We start from the raw sequence: 23,906 nt of genomic DNA on the forward strand, positions 1-23,906 counted from the left end.
GTCCACTTTGTTTTCTGGAAGGAGGCAGAGCTGACGCTCGGAGTCCAGTATTAACCCCAGGAAGGACTGTAGTTTTACTGGCAGTAGTCTGGACTTGGGGATGTTTATTATCCAACCCAGTTCCATTAGAGTTGATGTTACCACTGATACTTGATGAGTGCAGTGGGACTCTGACCTCCCTATTACAAGGAAATCGTCTAGATATGGGACAATTACTACATCCCGGGACTGGAGGTATGACATTACTTCCACCATCACTTTGGTGAAAACCCTGGGGGCAGTAGACAGGCCGAATGGAAGGGCTGTATATTGATAATGCTTTACCTGATTCTGAATATAGAGAGTTACTCTCAAGAATTTCCGATATTCCTGATGTATTGGTATATGGTAGTAAGCATCCTTTAAGTCTATTACTGCCATGAAGCAGTGTTGGAAGAGATGTTTTATGGTCGTGTTTATAGACTCCATCTTGAAAGAGTAGTTCTCTATAGATTGGTTGAGCTTTCTTAGATTTATAATAGTTCTCCAAGAACCATCCAGTTTTTGGATCAAGAAGAGGGGGGAGTAAAACCCGTTTCCTTCTTCCTGAACCGGGACTTCCTGAAGAACCTTTTTGTGGACAAGTCCCAAGATCTCGGTTTCTAGGGCAGATTGTTCCTGCTGGGACTTCCTTCGGGGAGTTATTATAAAGTTTCGTCTGGGTGGACAGACGAATTTTATTTTTAGGCCGTCTTTGATAATGTTCATGACCCAGGTACTGGGGGAGATATTTACCCAGGCCGGAAAGAAGAGGGAGAGTCTTCCTCCCACTTCTGGCGTAATGTCATTGGGGGGGATTTTTTTGCCGATGTAGAGGGCCCTTTAAACATATAGCCCGATCCACTCTTATCCTTAAAGTCCCAATTTTTCCTCTCCCCTGGGGGGCGACCTCTGTTATATCTTCTCCTCTGAAAAAAAGGTTTTTTAGAATCTTTAGGGATATTGGGAAAAACTTTCTTTTTATCTCCTGCATGTTCCTGGATCTCTTCAAGTTTTTTCCCAAAGAGAAGTTGGCCGTCACAGGGAATGGAGCACAGCTTGTGTTTAGATGGCAAATCCCCCGGACAACCTTTGAGCCAAAGGGCTCTTCTTGCCGCATTAGACAAGACCGCTGCTCTTGCCGTTAGTCTTGCGGAATCCGCAGAAGAGTCTGCCAAAAAAGCTGCTGCTCCTTGCACTAAAAATATATTTGCAAGGATGTCAGTTCTGGGTACTTTGTCTCTTAGCTGATCCTCTATTTGTTGTAGCCAGACTATTAGAGCACGGGCCGTACATGTTTCAGCAATTGCTGGCTTTAAGCCCCCCGCTGAGGCTTCCCAGATGTGTCTCAGAAAACTATCTGCTTTTTTGTCAAGCGGGTCTTTAAGAACACCAGAGTCTTCTAACAGAAGGGATGATCTTTTTAAACATTTGGCTACTGCCCCGTCAATTTTAGGGATCTTCCCCCAGGATTTCAGAGTCTTTATCCTCAAAAGGATATCTCCTTTTGGATGAAGAGGGCAAAGAACCCATTTTTTCAGGTTTTTTCCACTCTTTCTCAATTAATGCTTTTATTTTCGCATTAACTGGAAACATGCGTTTCCTTTTCTCTTCTAAGCCACCAAACATGACATCTTCTAGTGACCTAGGTGTCTTCTCCTCTTTAAGACCCATTGCAGATCTAACTGCTTTAACTAATTTATCTACGTCCTCAGTTGGAAAACATGGACAACCTCCTGAATCACTGTCCGAGGAGGAATCTGAAGACTGGACAGAGGCCGAGGAGGTAGAGGGAGATCGGGATGTTTTATTACTCCCCTGTCTCTGAGGCATCTGACTCTGTAGACGCCTTACGGCTTCTCCTTCTCGGTTCATTAAGGGCCAATTTCAAGGAGTCTTTTATTTCAGCCTGTATTATGGCTTTAAGGCTAGTGGCGAAATTAGGGGTCTCTTCTTGTATAGTTTTACTAATGCAGTTAGCACAGAGATCCTTCTGCCACTGAACTGCAAGTGGGTCTTTACAAAGGGCACACTCTCGGTTCTTTGTTTTACCACCAGCTTTCCTGGACCCCTAGTGATCATAACAGAAAAAAAATGGACCCTGTTACCATAAGGGTGACATTCACGTAGATCACTCACCACCACCGACAATCAAGGGTACCGATTTTGGAGGCTGGACAGATGCACGTGAAGCGTCCCTCCTGGACGCCGACGAATCTTGCCGGACTGCTGTTGCTACCACTTGAGCGGCTGCTCCTGGTATGCTGGTGGCTCGGCAAGGCATCTGGTGAGAGCTCCTGCTGCTGTGAAGGCGGCTGCTGCTGCTGCTCCTGTTGTCAAACTTCCATGGTGAAGTTTTTGGACATGAGCGCGTCTTCTGTGGTCCAGCACCCTTTTATGGAGGGACCACTGCACTCCCCGCCTCCTTCGGTGCCCAATAGTGACCCCTCCCCTTCTCTGCCGTGCCGCCGGAGTTCCCTTCCACCGGCCGGCGTTTCTTCTTGGGCGCCTCCATCTTGGATCCGGCGCCCGCCCCCCGACGTCACGCGGGCACGCCCATTCCGAGCGTGCCTTGCACGTGACGTCAGACGAGCGACCCGGAAGCGGTCACCGCACCTGGACGCCGGCAGAGAGGGGAGGGCGGCGTGGCAGCCATGGAAGGAACCCGGCCCTCTGACCATGCTGCACAAACGCCCGCTTGGACGCAGAGATCGGAGGACCCGCGGACGGCGCATCCAGGACCTGAACTCCGACGCACAGGCGCTGCCTGTTCTTCCACGCCGGGACGGTACCTGGGTAAGTGGAATCACCGTCGTGTTCAGCACAAGGGTCCCTGTCAGGACAGGAAACCTAACTGAAGCGACAGAGAGGTACCGCCCTTTTATTTTCAGTAGGGTTTCCTGTCCTGACTGGGCGGATCCCCTCTCTCAGGTGTGCCGTCATGGGGGAAGGGAAAATTCTATTTGTTTTTGCAGCGGCTGACTGACATTGAGTACTACTGCTCAGCTTACTGCTTAGCTACATTTGCCGATCTGTGATTAGTCGGCTTAAGGTACCGTCACAGTGGACGATATCGCTAGTGATCCGTGACGTTGCAGCGTCCTGGCTAGCGATACTGTCCAGTGTGACAGGCAGCAGCGATCATGCCCCTGCTGTGATATCGCTGGTCGGGGCAGAAAGGCCAGGACTTTATTTCGTCGCTGGCTCTCCCGCTGACATCGCTGAATCGGCGTGTGTGACGCCGATTCAGCGATGTCTTCGCTGGTAACCAGGGTAAACATCGGGTTACTAAGCGCAGGGCCGCGCTTAGTAGCCTGATGTTTACCCTGGTTACCATCGTTAAAGTAAAAAAAACAACCACTACATACTTACTTACCGCTGTCTGTCCCCGGCGCTCTGCTTCTCTGCTCTGGCTGTGAGCACAGCGGCCGGAAAGCAGAGCGGTGACGTCACCGCTCTGCTTTCCGGCCGCTGTGCTCACAGAGAAGCACAGCGCCGGAGGACAGACAGCGGTAGGTAAGTATGTAGTGGTTGTTTTTTTTACTTTAACGATGGTAACCAGGGTAAACATCGGGTTACTAAGCGCGGCCCTGCGCTTAGTAACCCGATGTTTACCCTGGTTACCGGCATCGTTGGTCGCTGGAGAGCGGTCTGTGTGACAGCTCTCCAGCGACCAAACAGCGACGCTGCAGCGATCCGGATCGTTGTCGGTATCGCTGCAGCGTCGCTTAGTGTGAAGGGGCCTTTAGACTGAAGCTCAGAAACTCTTTCGTCACATAATCCTCAGTTGTTGTGCTTCTGCATACGCTTCTCCTGAAATACTCTGTGCTGGAAACATCGCAATAAATCTGAGCTAACAAAGTGTAGTAGATAAAATACAATGAGTGTTTATTGGTAGAGCAGCCTCCAGTTATTGCAACGATTGTTAGTGTTAACCCTTTAGTAGCACAGGTCGCTGCGCGGAAGACATTGTCCTATAGGAGAATGCATAGTCAGAAGTCGCCATCATAATGATCCTATAAGAGGCTGAAGAGTCTGTTCTCTGTACGGCAGCATGGTGCGGGGTCACATGAGATGAATGTCCGCCACGTGTGGACCCCAAAGTCCTAAATCACACATCCCCATTTACCAGATGGAGTCCCAGACATGGATACGGAGTCCTGCCTTCTGGACGTGCCGCGGTCAGAAGGAAACGGTAACAAAAGGGATAATGGAGGGAAATCGGGGACACAGAGGAGGGACAACCGGGGACACAGGAGTGACAGCTGGGGGGAGGCCGGGGACCCAGAGGGGCGATCTCTGGGGGATACGGTGCACACAGAGTGGGATCTCTCCCGGGGATACGGTGCACACAGAGGGGCGATCTCTGGGGGATACGGTGCACACAGAGGAGGGGGATCTCTCCAGGGAATATGGTGCACACAGAGGAGGGGGATCTCTCCCGGTGATACGGTGCACACAGAGGAGGGGGGATCTCTCCGGGGAATATGGTGCACACAGAGGAGGGGGATCTCTCCCGGTGATACGGTGCACACAGATGGGGGGGGATCTCTCCGGGGAATATGGTGCACACAGAGGAGGGGGATCTCTCCCGGTGATACGGTGGACACAGAGGAGGGGGATCTCTCCGGGGAATATGGTGCACACAGAGGAGGGGGATCTCTCCAGGGAATATGGTGCACACAGAGGAGGGGGATCTCTCCCGGTGATACGGTGGACACAGATGGGGGGGGATCTCTCCGGGGAATATGGTGCACACAGAGGAGGGGGATCTCTCCAGGGAATATGGTGCACACAGAGGAGGGGGATCTCTCCCGGTGATACGGTGGACACAGATGGGGGGGGATCTCTCCGGGGAATATGGCGCACACAGAGGGGGGGGATCTCTCCTGGGGATACGGTGCACACAGATGGGGGGGATCTCTCCGGGGAATATGGCGCACACAGAGGGGGGATCTCTCCCGGGGAATATGGTGCACACAGAGGGGGGATCTCTCCCGGGGATACGGTGCACACAGATGGGGGGATCTCTCCAGGGAATATGGTGCACACAGAGGAGGGGGATCTCTCCCGGGGATACGGTGCACACAGAGGGGCGATCTCTGGGGGATACGGTGCACACAGAGGAGGGGGATCTCTCCAGGGAATATGGTGCACACAGAGGAGGGGGATCTCTCCCGGTGATACGGTGCACACAGAGGAGGGGGGATCTCTCCGGGGAATATGGTGCACACAGAGGAGGGGGATCTCTCCCGGTGATACGGTGGACACAGATGGGGGGGGATCTCTCCGGGGAATATGGTGCACACAGAGGAGGGGGATCTCTCCCGGTGATACGGTGGACACAGATGGGGGGGGATCTCTCCGGGGAATATGGTGCACACAGAGGAGGGGGATCTCTCCAGGGAATATGGTGCACACAGAGGAGGGGGATCTCTCCCGGTGATACGGTGGACACAGAGGAGGGGGATCTCTCCGGGGAATATGGTGCACACAGAGGAGGGGGATCTCTCCAGGGAATATGGTGCACACAGAGGAGGGGGATCTCTCCCGGTGATACGGTGGACACAGATGGGGGGGGATCTCTCCGGGGAATATGGTGCACACAGAGGAGGGGGATCTCTCCAGGGAATATGGTGCACACAGAGGAGGGGGATCTCTCCCGGTGATACGGTGGACACAGATGGGGGGGGATCTCTCCGGGGAATATGGCGCACACAGAGGGGGGGGATCTCTCCTGGGGATACGGTGCACACAGATGGGGGGGATCTCTCCGGGGAATATGGCGCACACAGAGGGGGGATCTCTCCCGGGGAATATGGTGCACACAGAGGGGGGATCTCTCCCGGGGATACGGTGCACACAGATGGGGGGATCTCTCCAGGGAATATGGTGCACACAGAGGAGGGGGATCTCTCCCAGGGATACGGTGGACACAGATGGGGGGATCTCTCCGGGGAATATGGCGCACACAGAGGGGGGATCTCTCCCGGGGAATATGGTGCACACAGAGGGGGGATCTCTCCCGGGGATACGGTGCACACAGAGGGGGGATCTCTCCAGGGAATATGGTGCACACAGAGGAGGGGGATCTCTCCCGGGGATACGGTGGACACAGATGGGGGGATCTCTCCAGGGAATATGGTGCACACAGAGGAGGGGGATCTCTCCCGGGGATACGGTGGACACAGATGGGGGGATCTCTCCAGGGAATATGGTGCACACAGAGGGGGATCTCTCCCGGGGATACGGTGGACACAGATGGGGGGATCTCTCCAGGGAATATGGTGCACACAGAGGAGGGGGATCTCTCCCAGGGATACGGTGGACACAGATGGGGGGGATCTCTCCCGGGGAATATGGTGCACACAGAGGGGGGATCTCTCCAGGGAATACAGTGCACACAGATGGGGGGGATCTCTCCGGGGAATATGGTGCACACAGAGGGGGGATCTCTCCAGGGAATACAGTGCACAAAGAGGGGGGGGATCTCTCCAGGAGATACGGTGCACAGAGAGGAATTTCTTCAGGGGATACGGTGCACACAGAGGGGAATCTCTTCAGGGGATACGGTGCACACAGAGGGGGATCTCTTCAGGGGATACGGTGCACACAGAGGGGAATCTCTTCAGGGGATACGGTGCACACAGAGGGGGGATCTTTCCAAGGGATATGGTGCACACAGAGGCGGTGGGATCTCCAGGGGGATACGGTGCACACAGAGGGGCGAGATCTCTCCGGGGGATAAGGTGCACACAGGGGGGATCTCTCCGGGGAATATGGTGCACACAGTGGGGGGATCTTTACAAGGGATACGGTGGTCACAGAGGCGGGGGGGATACGGTGCACACAGAAGTGGGATCTCTCCAGGAGATACGGTGTATACAGGTGAGGGATCTCTTTTGAGCATTTATGATTGTGGTGGTCTCACGCCCGCTATGGCTTCTCTTGCAGGGCACGGAGGGGGCACGTGGGCAGTGATCCAATCACACTATGAATGAGAAGTCTTTAGATCCGGCAGATCCTCTATGTGTCGGACATTGCAGGATCGGATTTGATCCCCTCCGCTGGTCACGTCCACACCTCGGTGGGGATCACTCCTTCTTTGCTGCCGAGAGGAGGTAGAAGATTCTCCTCAACAAGAAAGTAGAGGGGGAACTCCACCAGATGCCCCCGCACTCGGGCCAGGATCTGGCGGGAGAGCTCGGGGTCCGTGCTGGCCAGGCTGGCCACTGTGGTGTACACTTGCCGCACCCGATGGCTCTGCACAGCGTTGGTTGGGAGGCAGCGGAATACCTGGGAAGACAGGATGGAGGAGAGATTAGAGCAACTGTCTGCTGCAGCTCTGGGTGTGACTGGAGACGCCGGGCCGGTACCTGGTCGTACAGCGCCGTGTTATTCAGGGACGTCTGCGTCCAGACCTCAAAGAACGGATCTGACACCGGATCAGAGATGTCCAGACATGGCGGAGTGTGTGCCCCGAGCAGCGTCCTGGAGAGAGAGGGAAAGGTGAGGGGGCGTACCGGGAGATGATGAGGGAGTAGTAGTATGAGGAGGGGGACAGTAATGGGAGATGATGAGGGAATAGTATGAGGAGGGACGGCACCAGGAGATTATGGGAGAGTAGTTGTACGAGGATGGGGCGGTACCAGGAGATGATGGGGGAGCAGTAGAGGTATGAGGAGGGGGACAGTAGTGGGAGATGATGGGGGAGCAGTAGAGGTATGTGGAGCGGGGGCAGTAGTGGGAGATGATGGGGGAGCAGTAGAGGTATGAGGAGGGGGACAGTAGTGGGAGATGATGGGGGAGCAGTAGAGGTATGAGGAGGGGGACAGTAGTGGGAGATGATGGGGGAGCAGTAGAGGTTTGAGGAGGGGGACAGTAGTGGGAGATGATGAGTAGTAGTATGAGGGGGTGGTACTTGGAGATGATGGGCAAGTAGTAGTATGCGGAGGGGGCGGTACCAGGAGATGATGGGGAGTAATAATATGAGGAGGGGTATGGTACTGGGAGAGGATGGGGGAGCAGTAGAGGTATGAGGAGGGGGACAGTAGTGGGAGATGATGGGGGAGCAGTAGAGGTTTGAGGGGGACAGTAGTGGGAGATGATGGGGGAGCAGTAGAGGTATGAGGAGGGGGACAATAGTGGGAGATGATGGGGGAGCAGTAGAGGTATGTGGAGGGGGGGCAGTAGTGGGAGATGATGGGGGAGCAGTAGAGATATGAGGAGGGGGACAGTAGTGGGAGATGATGGGGGAGCAGTAGAGATATGAGGAGGGGGACAGTAGTGGGAGATGATGGGGGAGCAGTAGAGGTATGAGGAGGGGGACAGTAGTGGGAGATGATGAGGAGTAGTATGAGGGGGTGGTACCTGGAAATGATGGGTGAGTAGTAGTATGCGGAGGGGGAGGTACCGGGAGATGATGGGGAGTAATAATATGAGGAGGGGTATGGTAATGGGAGAGGATGGGGGAGCAGTAGAGGTATGAGGAGGGGGACAGTAGTGGGAGATGATGTGGGAGCAGTAGAGGTATGAGGAGGGGGACAGTAGTGGGAGATGATGTGGGAGCAGTAGAGGTATGAGGAGGGGGACAGTAGTGGGAGATGATGTGGGAGCAGTAGAGGTATGAGGAGGGGGACAGTAGTGGGAGATGATGTGGGAGCAGTAGAGGTATGAGGAGGGGGACAGTAGTGGGAGATGATGGGGAGCAGTAGAGGTATGAGGAGGGGGACAGTAGTGGGAGATGATGTGGGAGCAGTAGAGGTATGAGGAGGGGGACAGTAGTGGGAGATGATGTAGGAGCAGTAGAGGTATGAGGAGGAGGACAGTAATGGGAGATGATGGGGAGCAGTAGAGGTATGAGGAGGGGGACAGAAGTGGGATATGATGGGGAGTAGTAGAGGTATGTGGAGGGGGGGCAGTAGTGGGAGATGATGGGGAGCAGTAGATGTATGAGGAGGGGGACAGAAGTGGGATATGATGGGGGAGCAGTAGAGGTATGTGGAGGGGGGGCAGTAGTGGGAGATGATGAGGAGTAGTAGTAGAGGTATGAGGAGGGGGACAGTAGTGGGAGATGATGTGGGAGCAGTAGAGGTATGAGGAGGGGGACAGTAGTGGGAGATGATGTGGGAGCAGTAGAGGTATGAGGAGGGGGACAGTAGTGGGAGATGATGTGGGAGCAGTAGAGGTATGAGGAGGGGGACAGTAGTGGGAGATGATGGGGAGCAGTAGAGGTATGAGGAGGGGGACAGAAGTGGGATATGATGGGGGAGCAGTAGAGGTATGTGGAGGGGGGGCAGTAGTGGGAGATGATGAGGAGTAGTAGTAGAGGTATGAGGAGGGGGACAGTAGTGGGAGATGATGGGGAGTAGTATGAGGGTGTGGTACCTAAAGATGATGGGGGAGTAGTAGCATGCGTAGGGGGCGATACCGGGAGATGATGGGGGAGTAATAATATGAGGAGGGGTATGGTACTGGGAGATGATGGGGGAGCAGTAGAGGTAGGAGGAGGTGGCGGTACCGGGAGATGATGGGGGAGTAATAATATGAGGAGGGGTATGGTACTGGGAGATGATGGGGGAGCAGTAGAGGTATGAGGAGGTGGCGGTACCGGGAGATGATGAGGGAGTAATAATATGAGGAGGGGTATGGTACTGGGAGATGATGGGGGAGCAGTAGAGGTATGAGGAGGTGGCGGTACCGGGAGATGATGAGGGAGTAATAATATGAGGAGGGGTATGGTACTGGGAGATGATGGGGGAGCAGTAGAGGTATGAGGAGGACTTGTATGGGACGAGGAGATGATGGAGGAGTAGTGCAGTACGGCGGTTTGTCTGGCGGAAGCGTATGACACAATCTCTTACATGAAGCAATCAGTGCGCAGGCTGAGCGCGTATCTCCCCGCCTGGTAAGGCTCGCCATTCATGACGGACCTCTCGTACTCCGTGTCCTCCACTATTATGGCCAGCTCGCTGTCCCTCTTTCCCAGCATGCTCCGGTCATTGATATTCGCCGAGCCTTCACAGAGACAGAAATGGAGACATCATACAGAGCGATGCAGCGAGCGCCATGTACACGGTCACCGCCACTATTTGGCACCTACCGATGATCACTTTTCTGTCATCCACGATCAGCATTTTACTATGAATGTAAACGAGTTCTGTGACCAGAGATCCATCCGGCATGTCACCGTGTGTCCGCAGGCCGCAGACGGACAGGTATTGGCGCCAGGCATCGCCCACTGCGGGGAGAGGACGGCACATGATGACGGGTGAGAGGAGGAGGGGGGGGGGTGCGACAGGCGAGAGGAGGAGGGGGGGGGGGTACGACAGGCGAGAGGAGGAGGGGGGGCGCACGCGAAAGGCGAGAGGAGGAGGGACGCGCGAAAGACGAGAGGAGGAGGGGGGACGCGCGACAGACGAGAGGAAGAGGGGGACGTGCGACAGACGAGAGGAGGAGGAGGGGGCGCGCGACAGGCGAGAGGGGGATTGGGGGGCGCGCAAGAGGGGGAGGAGGGGGGGCGCGCAACAGGCGAGAGGGGGAGGAGGCGGGGCGCGCGACAGGCGAGAGGGGGAGGAGGGGAAGGCACGACAGGCGAGAGGGGGGGGGGAACGCGCGACAGGCGAGGGGGCATAGTGCAGTCACTACCCCAATGGTGACATCCCCTCCTCTAATACACAGCATAGGGGGCAGGAGCGTGGGGCTTCTGTGTTCACCAACAGACGGCGCCACTCTCTGAATATTACATTAGATCTCACTTACTTCCTTCCTTCAGACGAGTAATAATAGAATTGTCTCCACGGCAGATAGAGCTGCAAAGGAGGAAAGAGAAGACCTCACAAGGTTGCAAGCACCACGTCCAGAGCAGAATGGCAGAGCAGTGGTGTCCACGCCGATAAGCATTAGTGGCAATGCAAGGCCGGGCCAGATCAGAGCAGCCGGCATTTCTAGAGTTGGACCTGAGCGGCCGGGATGTTTAGACTCTGTTCCGCGTCACATGAGTCTGAAACTTCTCTGATGTGACCTGATGCCAGATACGTCCCCCATGAGAAACAGCCTCAGCTCCTTTACTACTGACCCCTGACAACTCCTTCATGCGTCTGGTGACGAGGTATCACCGCTGTGTTACCTGTATGTAAAGTGCAGGATGGCCTGGATGGAGTTTCCACCTCCCATGTCAATATTACCCTCGAAGCCGGGTAACAGCGGGATCACGATGAAGACGCGGAACGTTCTGCCTTCTCTGGAGCAATAAAGAGACATAAACCAGGGAGGATTAGATAGCGGTCATATATTCCCCAGGTGTCCGTGTCATGGTCCCCGCAACCCCCAGCATCATGGTCCCCGCAACCTCCCCAGCGTCATGGTCCCCGCAACCCCCAGCGTCATGGTCCGTGCAACCCTAGCGTCAATATCCCTGCAACCCCAGAGTCATGGTCCTCGCAACCCTAGCGTCAACATCCCATCAAACCCCCAGTGTCATGGTCCCCGCAAGCCCCAGCGTCATGGTCCCTGCAAGCCCCAGCGTCGTGGTCCCCGCAAGCCCCAGCGTCATGGTCCGCAACTCCAACATCATTGTTATCCTCTAACCTGAGTATTATTGTACGAGGCATGCTGGGAGATGTAGTCACCAATTGCACAGTTACACGAACACATATGATCTGGAGGACACGTGGGGATGTCTCCTCACCTGTGAGCCCAGAATATGCGCTGGACGATGGCGTCTGAGATCATGTTGTGGATTGTTCTTCCCTCTGTAGAACTTATGAAAAACTGATTCTAGAAAGACAGAGAGGAGATGACCGGGACACCCAGGCGACAGGGAACACCCAGGCGACGGGGACACCCAGGCGACGGGGACACCCAGGCAACGGGGACACCCAGGCAACAGAGCGATGGCTCCCTGCAGCGGTGACTACACCAGGATACAATCAGTGCCCCATCACCACTGGCAGACGAGGACACTATGACTTATCTGCTACACAATTACATTTTTGTGTTAATTTTCAAAATGTGAGTAAGTAGTCGAGTTACATCAGAGGGTGAGGAGGACAAATGTTGGATCGGACAATGGCTTACAAAGGTGGGCTCATCACCGGTGAGAGGAACAAGGGTGAGTACAGAAATTTTAGAGGGACAAATCAAAAAACAAGTAAACAAAAAAAGAAGAAAAATAAATTTTTAGCCCTTTTTTTTTTTTAAACTCCAATAGAGTTAAATAATATGATTCAGTCTGTTGCCTCCAGGTGGCACTCATGGCATAGAGATTTATACAGCACCCATTTACCATAAAAGTAGTGAGCGCCCCCTGGTGGGGTGTCAGTGTAATCTGTAACACACCCCTGCAGCGAGGACACATCCTCTGCTCTCCTGTGTGTGACAGGGGGACCACTGATTTGAAGTCACATGCAAATTATCATGGAAATACATGGTGGCTGTGTCCCTACACAGATTATATTAACACACCCCTAAAGCACTTCAGGATGTGGGTCTAAACCTTGATTTTTCCGCTCTGGTACATCAGATTATTAAATGATGAGTATTCGTATCATTATTGCACTACCAGGACCTATACCACTACTAGTGTCACTAATATGTTCTGGTGGGAGCACAGTGCACTGATCATACATGTAACACGCTAGTATACGGGCCGGACTCACCTCTATATACACGTAGTGCTCTGCCTGGGATATACAGTGCAGGTACGCTTTCAGGATGGAGCACTCATTACAGCCGGCCGACCAGCGATCAACTGAGCGCAGCACCTGGAAGAGAGCGACCGAGGCACAGGACACGTCAGGATCAGCAGGACACATCAGGATCGGCAGAACAACGCATACTACATACAGAGCTCCGGCTGGAAAACAGGACACCGAACACTACATACAGAGCTCCGGCCGGGGAACAGGACACCGCACACTACATACAGAGCTCCGGCTGGGGCACAGAACACCACACACTACATACAGAGCTCCAGACGGGGCACAGAACACCACACACTACATACAGAGCTCCGGCCGGGGAACAGGACACCGCACACTACATCCAGAGCTCCCGCCAGGGAACAAGACACCGCGCACTACATCCAGAGCTCCCGCCAGGGAACAAGACACCGCGCACTACATCCAGAGCTCCAGCCGGGGAACAGGACACCGCACACTACATCCAGAGCTCCGGCTGGGGCACAGAACACCACACAACACACAGAGCTGCAGCCGGGGCACAGGACACCGCACACTACATCCAGAGCTCTGGCTGGGGTACAGGACACCGCACACTACATACAGAGCTCCGGTTGGGGCATAGGACCCCGCACACTACATTCAGAGCCCTAGGCGGGGCATAGGACACCGCATCTTACATTCAGAGCGCGGGCACAGAACACCGCACAATACATATAGAGCTCCGGCCGGGGCACAGAACACCACACACTACATACAGAGCTCCGGTTGGGGCACAGGACACCACATACTACATTCAGAGCTCCAGCTGGGGCACAGGACACCGCACACTACATCCAAAGCTCCAGCCGGGGGACAGGACACCGCACACTACATCCAGAGCTCCAGCCGGGGAACAGAACACTGCACACTACATCCAGAGCTCCCTGCTATTTCTCAACCCACACAGCACTCAACCTACTCAGTGTGGCACTATATGTTGTACGTGTGCAGAGTGGTTGGAGCACCATGAGAAGGTATCACTATAGCTGAACACAACTATGTTCCCCTTCCCTCTCCCAGTTACTAGTTTCTCCTCTTATAGTATGTGATTCCCCGTCAATGAGAACACTATTAACACCCCACGCTCAGTACCGCACCTGCACGTTGGCGCTGTGACACCCCGGTACTGAGTAATGATATCTGTCCGCAGTGCACTGAGACTTAGGAAGCAAATATGGAAACTCCGATCCTTTATATTTGCTTTTCATAGTCTACAACACAAAATAAAGGGTTAATGAGGATCATTGACAGCAAGGGTTAATAACACTGTGCGCGTCATTTGTCATCATCACCTTGTTAAAGTTCCACCGCTGGATAAAATGTCGGGAGGCGTCTCTGGCGGCTTTACCGTGAATCACAGCACCCACATCTCTCCAAGGCATCCGTGGGTTCTTCATCCGATCAATGAAATCTGGAATTATAGATAGGAGACGCTAAGAGTCTCCACCCCCTTCAGGGTCATACAGATAGGAGGAGCTGTGAGTCTGTTCCCCCTGCAGGGTGATACAGATAGGAAGAGCTAGGAGTCTCCTCCCCTGCAGGGTGATACAGATAAGAGGAGCTATGAGTCTCCTCCCCTGCAGGGTGATACAGATAAGAGGAGCTAGGAGTCTCCTCCCCCTGCAGGGTGATACAGATAGGAGGAGCTAGGAGTCTCCTCCCCCTGCAGGGTGATACAGATAGGAGGAGCTATGAGTCTCCTCCCCCTGCAGGGTGATACAGACAGGAGGAGCTATGAGTCTCCTCCCCCTGCAGGGTGATACAGACAGGAGGAGCTATGAGTCTCCTCCCCTGCAGGGTGATACACATAGGAGGAGCTGCGAGTTTCCTCCTCCTGCAGGGTGATAAAGATAGGAGGAGCTAGGAGTCTCCTCTCCTGCAGGGTGATACAGATAGGAGGGGCTATGAGTCTCCTCCCCTGCAGGGTGATACAGATAGGAGGAGCTATGAGTCTCCTCCCTTGCAGGGTGATACAGATAGGAGGAGCTATGAGTCTCCTCCCCTGCAGGGTGATACAGATAGGAGTAGCTATGAGTTTCCTCCCCCTGCAGGGGGATACAGATAGGAGGAGCTAGGAGTCTCCTCTCCTGCAGGGTGATACAGATAGGAGGAGCTAGGAGTCTCCTCCCCCTGCAGGGTGATACAGATAGGAGGAGCTAGGAGTCTCCTCCCCCTGCAGGGTGATACAGATAGGAGGAGCTGCGAGTCTTCTCCCCTGCAGGGTGTTACAGATAGGATGGGTAATGCACTGGCTCCTCCTCCTGGTCACAGTTCGTCTCATACCCTCGAATGGCTTGTCCAGTTGCACCCAGTCTTTGAGGATGAGGTTACTGTAGTCTTTGCCCATCCAGGTCTGGCACATCATGGCGGCTTCCTCTGTAGAGGGGTCGGTGGCTGTGGCTCCATTCTGGTGAGAGACAGCGGGAGGCCACCCTTAAAGGAGCAAAGAGACAACCAACAAAGGGACAGACAGTGAAAGAGAAGAGGTCAGAGACAGGAGAAGATATAGGAGGGTTACATGTTGCTCACAGGAGTAGTAATGGTGGTTACATGGAGGGAGGATCAGTAGGGGGCGCTATATTAGGTGGATGGAGTAACAGGTGGGTGTACAGAAGAAGACAGGAGCGGTTATTAGGAGCAGTAATGGTGGTTACATGGAGGGAGGACCAGTAGGGGGCGCTATATTAGGTGGATGGAGTAATAGGTGGGTGTAGAGTAGAAGACGGAAGCGGTTATTAGGAGTAGCAATGGTGGTTACATGGAGGGAGGATCAGTAGGGGGCGCTATATTAGGTGTATGGAGTAATAGGTGGGTGTAAAGAAGAATACAGGAGCGGTTATTAGGAGCAGTAATGGTGGTTACATGGAGGGAGGATCAGTAGGGGGCACTATATTAGGTGGATGGAGTAACAGGTGGGTGTACAGAAGAAGACAGGAGCGGTTATTAGGAGCAGTAATGGTGGTTACATGGAGGGAGGACCAGTAGGGGGCGCTATATTAGGTGGATGGAGTAATAGGTGGGTGTAGAGTAGAAGACGGAAGCGGTTATTAGGAGTAGCAATGGTGGTTACATGGAGGGAGGATCAGTAGGGGGCGCTATATTAGGTGTATGGAGTAATAGGTGGGTGTAAAGAAGAATACAGGAGCGGTTATTAGGAGCAGTAATGGTGGTTACATGGAGGGAGGATCAGTAGGGGGCACTATATTAGGTGGATGGAGTAATAGGTGAGTGTACAGAAGAAGACGGGAGCGGTTATTAGGAGCAGTAATGGTGGTTACATGGAGGGAGGATCAGTAGAGGGCGCTGTATTAGGTGAGTGGAGTAATAGGTGTGTGTACAGGAGAACACAGGAGCAGTTATTAGGAGTAATTAGGGGTTCATGGTGGAGAGAGTAATCGGAGTAATAGGGTAACACCATGGTGGAAGAAAAGCACCGGAGTCCATTCAGTAAGGGTCACAGGTCGCCCAGGGTTAGTGGGTACCTGTTGCTGCCTCTCTCTTGGCCCTGCGTCCGTTAGTCGGTATGTATGATCATCCCATCGTCCGTAGGCCAAGTCCAAGCCACCCAAAAACACCACAGACTGGTCAATGGCCACCATCTTCTCGTGGTGAGCCCAGAGGAAGACAATGGACGACACGTGATCCGGGTGACGCATGACCTGGAAGACGGGAGAACCAAGGCTATCATGATATCCGCCAGAGGCGTGCCAGGGGAATGGGGTTCCTCACCTTGATATTGGGGTGCAGCAGCATCAGTGCTCTCTTGCTGTATCCACTGTTGATCCCTAGCGCCAGCTCCATCTCCTTGAAGAGAATGACACACACTCGCACCCCGGCCTCCTGCAAGGAAGACACCATCAAAGTCAGAGGTGCCATCAAAGTCAGAGGTGCCATCAAGCAGTAAAGAATAGTAATAACGGTCCTAGGAGCGCTGGAAATTAGACCAAAACAAGGATTTTAGTGTTGAACCACAACGCGTTTCAACGTTTAAACCGTCTTCATCAGGTGGAAGTTTATTAATGGAGAGCAGGAAGGGCCATTTAAAAAAATAGCAACCAATGAAATTCCCAATCAGCAGGTCACATGATAAGAACGGCTGGAGCTGTGGTGGACCTTTTGCCTTCAATTTTAACTATGACCCTCACAGCACTCCCTAGTGACCGCTTTCTTTTCCCTTGAATTTCAGAGGTGCCATCAAGACTCAACACATATCAGGGGTTTACCACGACAGAGAGGAGCCAGAAGATTCCAGCGTCTGATTTCTACTACTCCTGCACTGATTAGAAGCAATTCACCTTGATATTAAACGGTGCAGGTATCTATTAGCAGTGCAGGGATTAATCTGCTCAGTTGAGGGCTCCTGGAAGCTTTCCTGCATTAAGGCTCTCAGCTGTTCACTGTTAGCCACTCCCATCTCCTATATAATCTGGGACCTGGCTAGCACTCATTGTCAGAGTTAGCTTATGCTGTATTACCTTCATAGTCTGGTTGGAGTATTACAGTACACTACTACTACCCTCTTACCTTGATGGGGGAAGGGCACAGACTGAGGGCGGATTCAGGTGCTAAGGCAAGGTACGTGGCCCCGGCATCTTCACCATCAGAAGTAACCCAGAGAACAGCACTTGGCGTCATCTACCCAACCATAGAGTCTCACACGGAGTCTCTTGTGATGAGTTATCCATGAGTGACCACCATCCATGTTCAGCTCCTTCCAGGGTGTGGACCTTACAGCTACCAATGACTATGAATAAAGCACCATTATGATGGTGGCCTGAGGTACTGACCGCCTTACGCTTCAGGATAATGTCCAGTCTGTACAGGTCGTCCAGCGCCGGCCGCTTCAGATGGACTTCTGGGCTGAGCCTACAAAGGGGAGAAATAAGGAAAACACAATATAGTAGAAGTGCAACCGTGAAAGAAGTGTCAGATCCCACGCCCCCTGCCAGGGGTCTAGGGCAGACCCCACGCCCCTGCCTGGGGTGTAGAGCAGACCCCAAGCCCCCTGCCTGGGGTCTAGAGCAGACCCCAAGCCCCCTGCCTGGGGTCTAGAGCAGAACCCAAGCCCCCTGCCTGGGGTCTAGAGGAGACCCCAAGCCCCCTGCCTGGGGTCCAGAGCAGACCCCAAGCCCCCTGCCTGGGGTCCAGAGCAGACTCCTGGGAAATGTAGAGTGGACCCTGCTTGGAATATATCAAGCATCCGAATGTGATCTAAAGCAAACCCATCGACCAGCATATAAAGAGGACTGTTCATGAGATTTACACATGGGATGGGATCTAGAATGACCCTCTACTTCATTATTGACCATTTTAGGATTTCAAGCTGCATTTCTGAAAAAAAGGAAAATGTGGAGTGTATTTGTAAGACTGAGGACGCAGCTCTTTATCTTTGGCCTGGATTTTCTTGTGAGTAGAGGACACACGGCGAACATTTTGCCGTCCTCGGGGCTGCAGTTTTATGTAATCACATCTAGTTTCGCACCTTGACACTTTACCTACTGAAATGGCTACTAATGACTCTGAGCACAAACTGGCCACCATGTAATGAGGGTCAACCTCCCCTAGTCCAGTCCTACCTGTGACCAGGGATGCATTTACCTGCTCTAGAATATCTAGACTTTCCAGAATGTTCTACTGTGGAAATTCAGAACTTGTCATTCTCCACTAAGACCTAAGAGTTGTTGCAAAGATTGTGTGGTGGCCCCCAATGGTCATATGGTCGCCCATCATACACGTCCAATACAAAAGACACAATTCACCCCAAATCCCCTCTTACCACCAGTCAGTGATGAAGATTTCTTCTCGAGCCTGCATTAGAGCATCAGCAACAGCAGCAAAATAACCGGCGCCATTAACAAACCTGGAGGGCAGAGGCCAAGGAATGAAGAAAGATTGGATGAAAATCCATAACCAAACAGAAGAAGACGAGCAGAAGACCGGATGCCGATACTCACCACTTCACTTGGGTTTTCTGCCTCATCGGAGCGTGAGCATCAAACCGATGAAGACTCAGGAAATCTTTACCCTGTTCCTCCGCAATCTGCGTGATCTGCTGCTTCCACCAACGAGCCTGACGATACCCCCCGAACTTCAGGATCAGCGTCCTACCATGTGCATGAGAGGGTCAGCAGAAGGTGACATAACAGAGACATAAAGTGGCCACTAGATAGTAATAGTCCCTGGTGTCACGTACATGTACACGTTTAATCATATTTATTAACACTACAACAAATTAATCAGTGCTCTTCTCACATCCCTCCAGTCCCCTCTCTACCCTCCCCCACTCCAGACGCCAACCCCCACATTGTCCTTCCTCCCCTCATCCACCTTCCTATCTAGACCCCCTCCCACAGTCATCCCCCCCATCGTCGACCTCCTTCCTCCCCTTCAGACTTACCCCCAGTAGTCCTCATTCCTTCCCCCACGTCGTCCTTCTTTCCGTCCTGACACCCCCCCACCCCACCAGTCGTCCTCTTTCCTATCCAGACTCACGCCCCACGATGTCCTTATTCCCCCCCTCCCCCAACATCATCCTCTTTATTACCCTCCAGCCTTACTCAACCATCATCCTCATTCCTCCCTTCCACCACATATCATCCTCCTCCTTCCATTCCAGACCCCCCCCCCCCCCCCCAAGTAGACCTCCTTCCTCCCCTTCAGACTTAACCTCCAGTAGTCCTCATTCTTCCCCCCCTCATCCTCCTTCCTCACCTCCAGACTGCCTCCTTGTCGTCGTCCTCCTTCCTCCCCCCATAATTGTCTTCCTTCCTCCCCTCCAGATTCTTCATCCCATAACAACATCTTCCTTCCTCCCCTCCACTCTCCCACCTCCACATCGTCGTCCTCCTTCCTCCCCTCCAAACTCCCCTCCCCATTGTCGCTCTCCTTCACTCATTATTATCCTGCTCCCCTTCCCCAGATTCTTCACCCCCATCATTGTCCTCCTTCCTTCCCCCTCACACATCGTCGTCCTCCTTCCTCCCTTCCAGACTACCCCACCCCCCATTGTTGTCCTCCTTCCTCCCCTCCAGACTACCTTCCCCCATTGTAGTCCACCTTCTTGCCCTCCAGGACCACACCTCCCCCCCCCACGTCTTCCTTCCTGCCCTCCAGAATCCCCCAATAGTCGTCCTCCTTCCTCCCCTTCAAACGCCTCCACATCTTTTTCTGCCTTCCTCCCCTCCAGAACCCCCCCAAGTTGTCTTCATTCAACTTCTCCAAACTCATCCCCACATAGTGCTCCTTCCTCCCTTCCAGACTCCCCCACAACGCCGTCATCCTTCCTCTCCAGTCCCATCCTCACCCTCCATCTTCAGACACCCCCCATATCCTACTCCAGAGTCCCCACATCCTCCTCCTCCCTCTACAGACTCTCCATATCCTCCTCCTCCCCCTCCATATTCCCCACATCCTCCGCCTCCCTCTCCAGACTCCCCACATCCTCCGCCTCCTTCTCCACACTCCCCACATCCTCCTCCTCCTTCTCCAGACTCCCCACATCCTCCTCCTCCTTCTCCAGACTCCCCACATCCTCCGCCTCCCTCTCCAGACTCCCCACATCCTCCGCCTCCCTCTCCAGACTGCCCACATCCTCCGCCTCCCTCTCCAGACTCCCCACATCCTCCGCCTCCCTCTCCAGACTCCCCACCTCCTCCGCCTCCCTCTCCAGACTCCCCACCTCCCTCTCCAGACTCCCCACCTCCTCCGCCTCCCTCTCCAGACTCCCCACCTCCTCCGCCTCCCTCTCCAGACTCCCCACCTCCTCCGCCTTCCTCTCCAGACTTCCCACATCCTCCGCCTCCCTCTCCAGACTCCCCACATCCTCCGCCTCCCTCTCCAGACTCCCCACATCCTCCGCCTCCCTCTCCAGAATCGCCACATCCTCCTCCTCCCTCTCCAGACTCCCCACATCCTCCGCCTCCCTCTCCAGACTCCCCACATCCTCCGCCTCCCTCTCCAGACTCCCCACATCCTCCGCCTCCCTCTCCAGACTCCCCACATCCTCCGCCTCCCTCTCCAGACTCCCCACCTCCTCCGCCTCCCTCTCCAGACTCCCCACCTCCTCCGCCTACCTCTCCAGACTCCCCACCTCCTCCGCCTTCCTCTCCAGACTCCCCACATCCTCCGCCTCCCTCTCCAGACTCCCCACATCCTCCGCCTCCCTCTCCAGACTCCCCACATCCTCCGCCTCCCTCTCCAGAATCCCCACATCCTCCGCCTCTCTCTCTTCACAAACATGTCTATATAAAATGTAAGATAATAGTGATCCACTGTGTTACAGAGGGAAGTGCAGCTCCGAAGCACAAATTGCTGCCGAACATATTGCTAATGTAATTAATGTAATGCCAACTTCAATGCTGGTAACTATGTGAGGAGCACAAGGCATGAGAACATGGAAAGTTGGGATCTTATCAGCCTCATGATGCGCAGCTCCCGGCCATCATCTGATCCCTGTATAAGCAGAATATTCAATACACGGATTGTTTTTACAGAGATATCAGGAAAGGGGGGGGCACTAACTATTTATAAGCGCCTTATAGAGAAGTCACTGCGGGACGAGGGCGCCATGACATACAGGGCATGGACGAGGTCACATTACTCAGATTAGGATGGTCACTTGATTTATCTATGGATCTGCTTCCTGTCAGTGAATAGAAACAAGATATTATTGTTGACAGGTTTAGACAGAACACTTGGCTGCCCTTGTCACACACAGCTGAGGTTTCGCTACAATGTAGAAGACTATATGATCTTCAGTAAACATAGCAGAAAAACAAATCTCAGATCTAGACTTCATGCAACTCCCTTATTGAAAGGACTGGTCACTTGCAATAAATAAGTAATCTTTTCACCTGGTATAAATGCCGCTGTTCTCCTGAATCCGGCGTTGTTTTCCCTGCGTTCCTGCGCCTCTCCATTCCTGAGATATGGCCCTATATTCCCTACATATAAATCAAGTTACCAAGAGGGTGTGGTCTTCATGATGACACCCACAAAAGAGTTGAACAACACGCCCATTTGGATAACAAAACTTGACTTAAGCACAGGGAAGAAAGAGCCATATCTCAGGAACGGAGAGGAGCAGGAACGCAGGAAAAACAACGCCAGATTCAGGAGAACAGCGGCATTTATACCACATAAAAAAAAATAATACATATAGACAGAAAGTGAGAAGTTTTCTTTGGCTGCACAAACATTGAAACAAACTCACAGTTGTGAGAGAGACTGCAGTACAAAGCAATTCATTGACAGTAAGCAGAGATCATGAATACAGTGATGTCAGCCGGGAAATGTCTGATGTCCCTCGGTGAGGTCAGTAGTGGGGTCTCTGGACCACTGGCCATCAATCCCGTACCTCAGATAGTTCTCGATGCTGACCCCATACTTCGTCTCGGTCGTTTTTTTGCCAACTTCAGTCCTAAATTGAGGATCGAAGAGCAAAACGAAAGAGATTTCTCCAGAATCTGGTTTTAAGTAGAGAAGGAAGGAGTCTTTAACCACGACCCATCTGGAGAAGACACAAAGAGGATGTCAACTCAGCACGAGAGAAGCAAAGTAATACTATATAATGTAAGAAACATAGAAAAAAACATATAATATATAGTAATACCATATAATATAGGAGTATAGTAATGCCATATCATATAGGAGTATAGTAATACCATATCATATAGGAGTATAGTAATACCATATCATATAGGAGTATAGTAATACCATATCATATAGGAGTATAGTAATACCATATCATATAGGAGTATAGTAATACCATATCATATAGGAGTATAGTAATACCATATCATATAGGAGTATAGTAATACCATATCATATAGGAGTATAGTAATACCATATCATATAGGAGTATAGTAATACCATATCATATAGGAGTATAGTAATACCATATCATATAGGAGTATAGTAATACCATATCATATAGGAGTATAGTAATACCATATCATATAGGAGTATAGTAATACCATATCATATAGGAGTATAGTAATACCATATCATATAGGAGTATAGTAATACCATATCATATAGGAGTATAGTAATACCATATCATATAGGAGTATAGTAATACCATATCATATAGGAGTACAGTAATACCATATCATATAGGAGTACAGTAATACCATATCATATAGGAGTACAGTAATACCATATCATATAGGAGTACAGTAATACCATATCATATAGGAGTATAGTAATACCATATCATATAGGAGTATAGTAATACCATATCATATAGGAGTATAGTAATACCATATCATATAGGAGTATAGTAATACCATATAATATAGGAGTATAGTAATACCATATAATATAGGAGTATAGTAATGCCATATAATATAGGAGTATAGTAATGCCATATCATATAGGAGTATAGTAATACCATATCATATAGGAGTATAGTAATACCATATCATATAGGAGTATAGTAATACCATATCATATAGGAGTATAGTAATACCATATCATATAGGAGTATAGTAATACCATATCATATAGGAGTATAGTAATACCATATCATATAGGAGTATAGTAATACCATATCATATAGGAGTATAGTAATACCATATCATATAGGAGTATAGTAATACCATATCATATAGGAGTATAGTAATACCATATCATATAGGAGTATAGTAATACCATATCATATAGGAGTATAGTAATACCATATCATATAGGAGTATAGTAATACCATATCATATAGGAGTATAGTAATACCATATCATATAGGAGTATAGTAATACCATATCATATAGGAGTACAGTAATACCATATCATATAGCAGTACAGTAATACCATATCATATAGGAGTACAGTAATACCATATCATATAGGAGTACAGTAATACCATATCATATAGGAGTATAGTAATACCATATCATATAGGAGTATAGTAATACCATATCATATAGGAGTATAGTAATACCATATCATATAGGAGTATAGTAATACCATATAATATAGGAGTATAGTAATACCATATAATATAGGAGTATAGTAATACCATATAATATAGGAGTATAGTAATACCATATCATATAGGCGTATAGTAATACCATATAATATAGGAGTATAGTAATACCATATCATATAGGAGTATAGTAATACCATATAATATACAAGTATAGTAATACCATATAATATACCAGTATAGTA

At 51.6% G+C, this 23,906-nt stretch overlaps 1 protein-coding gene across 3 annotated transcripts in view; it reads right to left on the reverse strand.

Annotated features, from left to right (window-relative positions):
• Nucleotides 1-3,882: 3,882 nt before the first annotated feature.
• Nucleotides 3,883-23,906, reverse strand: part of PLD2 (phospholipase D2) — a 91,433-nt gene continuing 71,409 nt past the window's right edge. For all 3 annotated transcript variants that reach the window (XM_069767458.1, XM_069767457.1, XM_069767459.1), the window contains exons 9-25: nucleotides 22,096-22,248; nucleotides 18,695-18,844; nucleotides 18,517-18,600; nucleotides 17,528-17,606; nucleotides 16,470-16,580; nucleotides 16,223-16,399; nucleotides 15,024-15,147; nucleotides 14,033-14,151; nucleotides 13,838-13,951; nucleotides 12,678-12,782; nucleotides 11,708-11,796; nucleotides 11,147-11,260; nucleotides 10,780-10,829; nucleotides 10,121-10,258; nucleotides 9,882-10,035; nucleotides 7,395-7,509; nucleotides 3,883-7,314 (exon numbers count right to left, since the gene is read on the reverse strand). In XM_069767458.1, the coding sequence (XP_069623559.1) occupies nucleotides 7,090-7,314; nucleotides 7,395-7,509; nucleotides 9,882-10,035; nucleotides 10,121-10,258; nucleotides 10,780-10,829; nucleotides 11,147-11,260; nucleotides 11,708-11,796; nucleotides 12,678-12,782; nucleotides 13,838-13,951; nucleotides 14,033-14,151; nucleotides 15,024-15,147; nucleotides 16,223-16,399; nucleotides 16,470-16,580; nucleotides 17,528-17,606; nucleotides 18,517-18,600; nucleotides 18,695-18,844; nucleotides 22,096-22,248 (2,101 nt within the window). In that variant the 3' untranslated portion in view covers nucleotides 3,883-7,089. The remainder of the gene's footprint in view (nucleotides 7,315-7,394; nucleotides 7,510-9,881; nucleotides 10,036-10,120; nucleotides 10,259-10,779; nucleotides 10,830-11,146; nucleotides 11,261-11,707; nucleotides 11,797-12,677; nucleotides 12,783-13,837; nucleotides 13,952-14,032; nucleotides 14,152-15,023; nucleotides 15,148-16,222; nucleotides 16,400-16,469; nucleotides 16,581-17,527; nucleotides 17,607-18,516; nucleotides 18,601-18,694; nucleotides 18,845-22,095; nucleotides 22,249-23,906) is intronic.

This window comes from Ranitomeya imitator, chromosome 4, assembly GCF_032444005.1.
Source record: "Ranitomeya imitator isolate aRanImi1 chromosome 4, aRanImi1.pri, whole genome shotgun sequence".
NCBI lineage: Eukaryota > Metazoa > Chordata > Amphibia > Anura > Dendrobatidae > Ranitomeya > Ranitomeya imitator.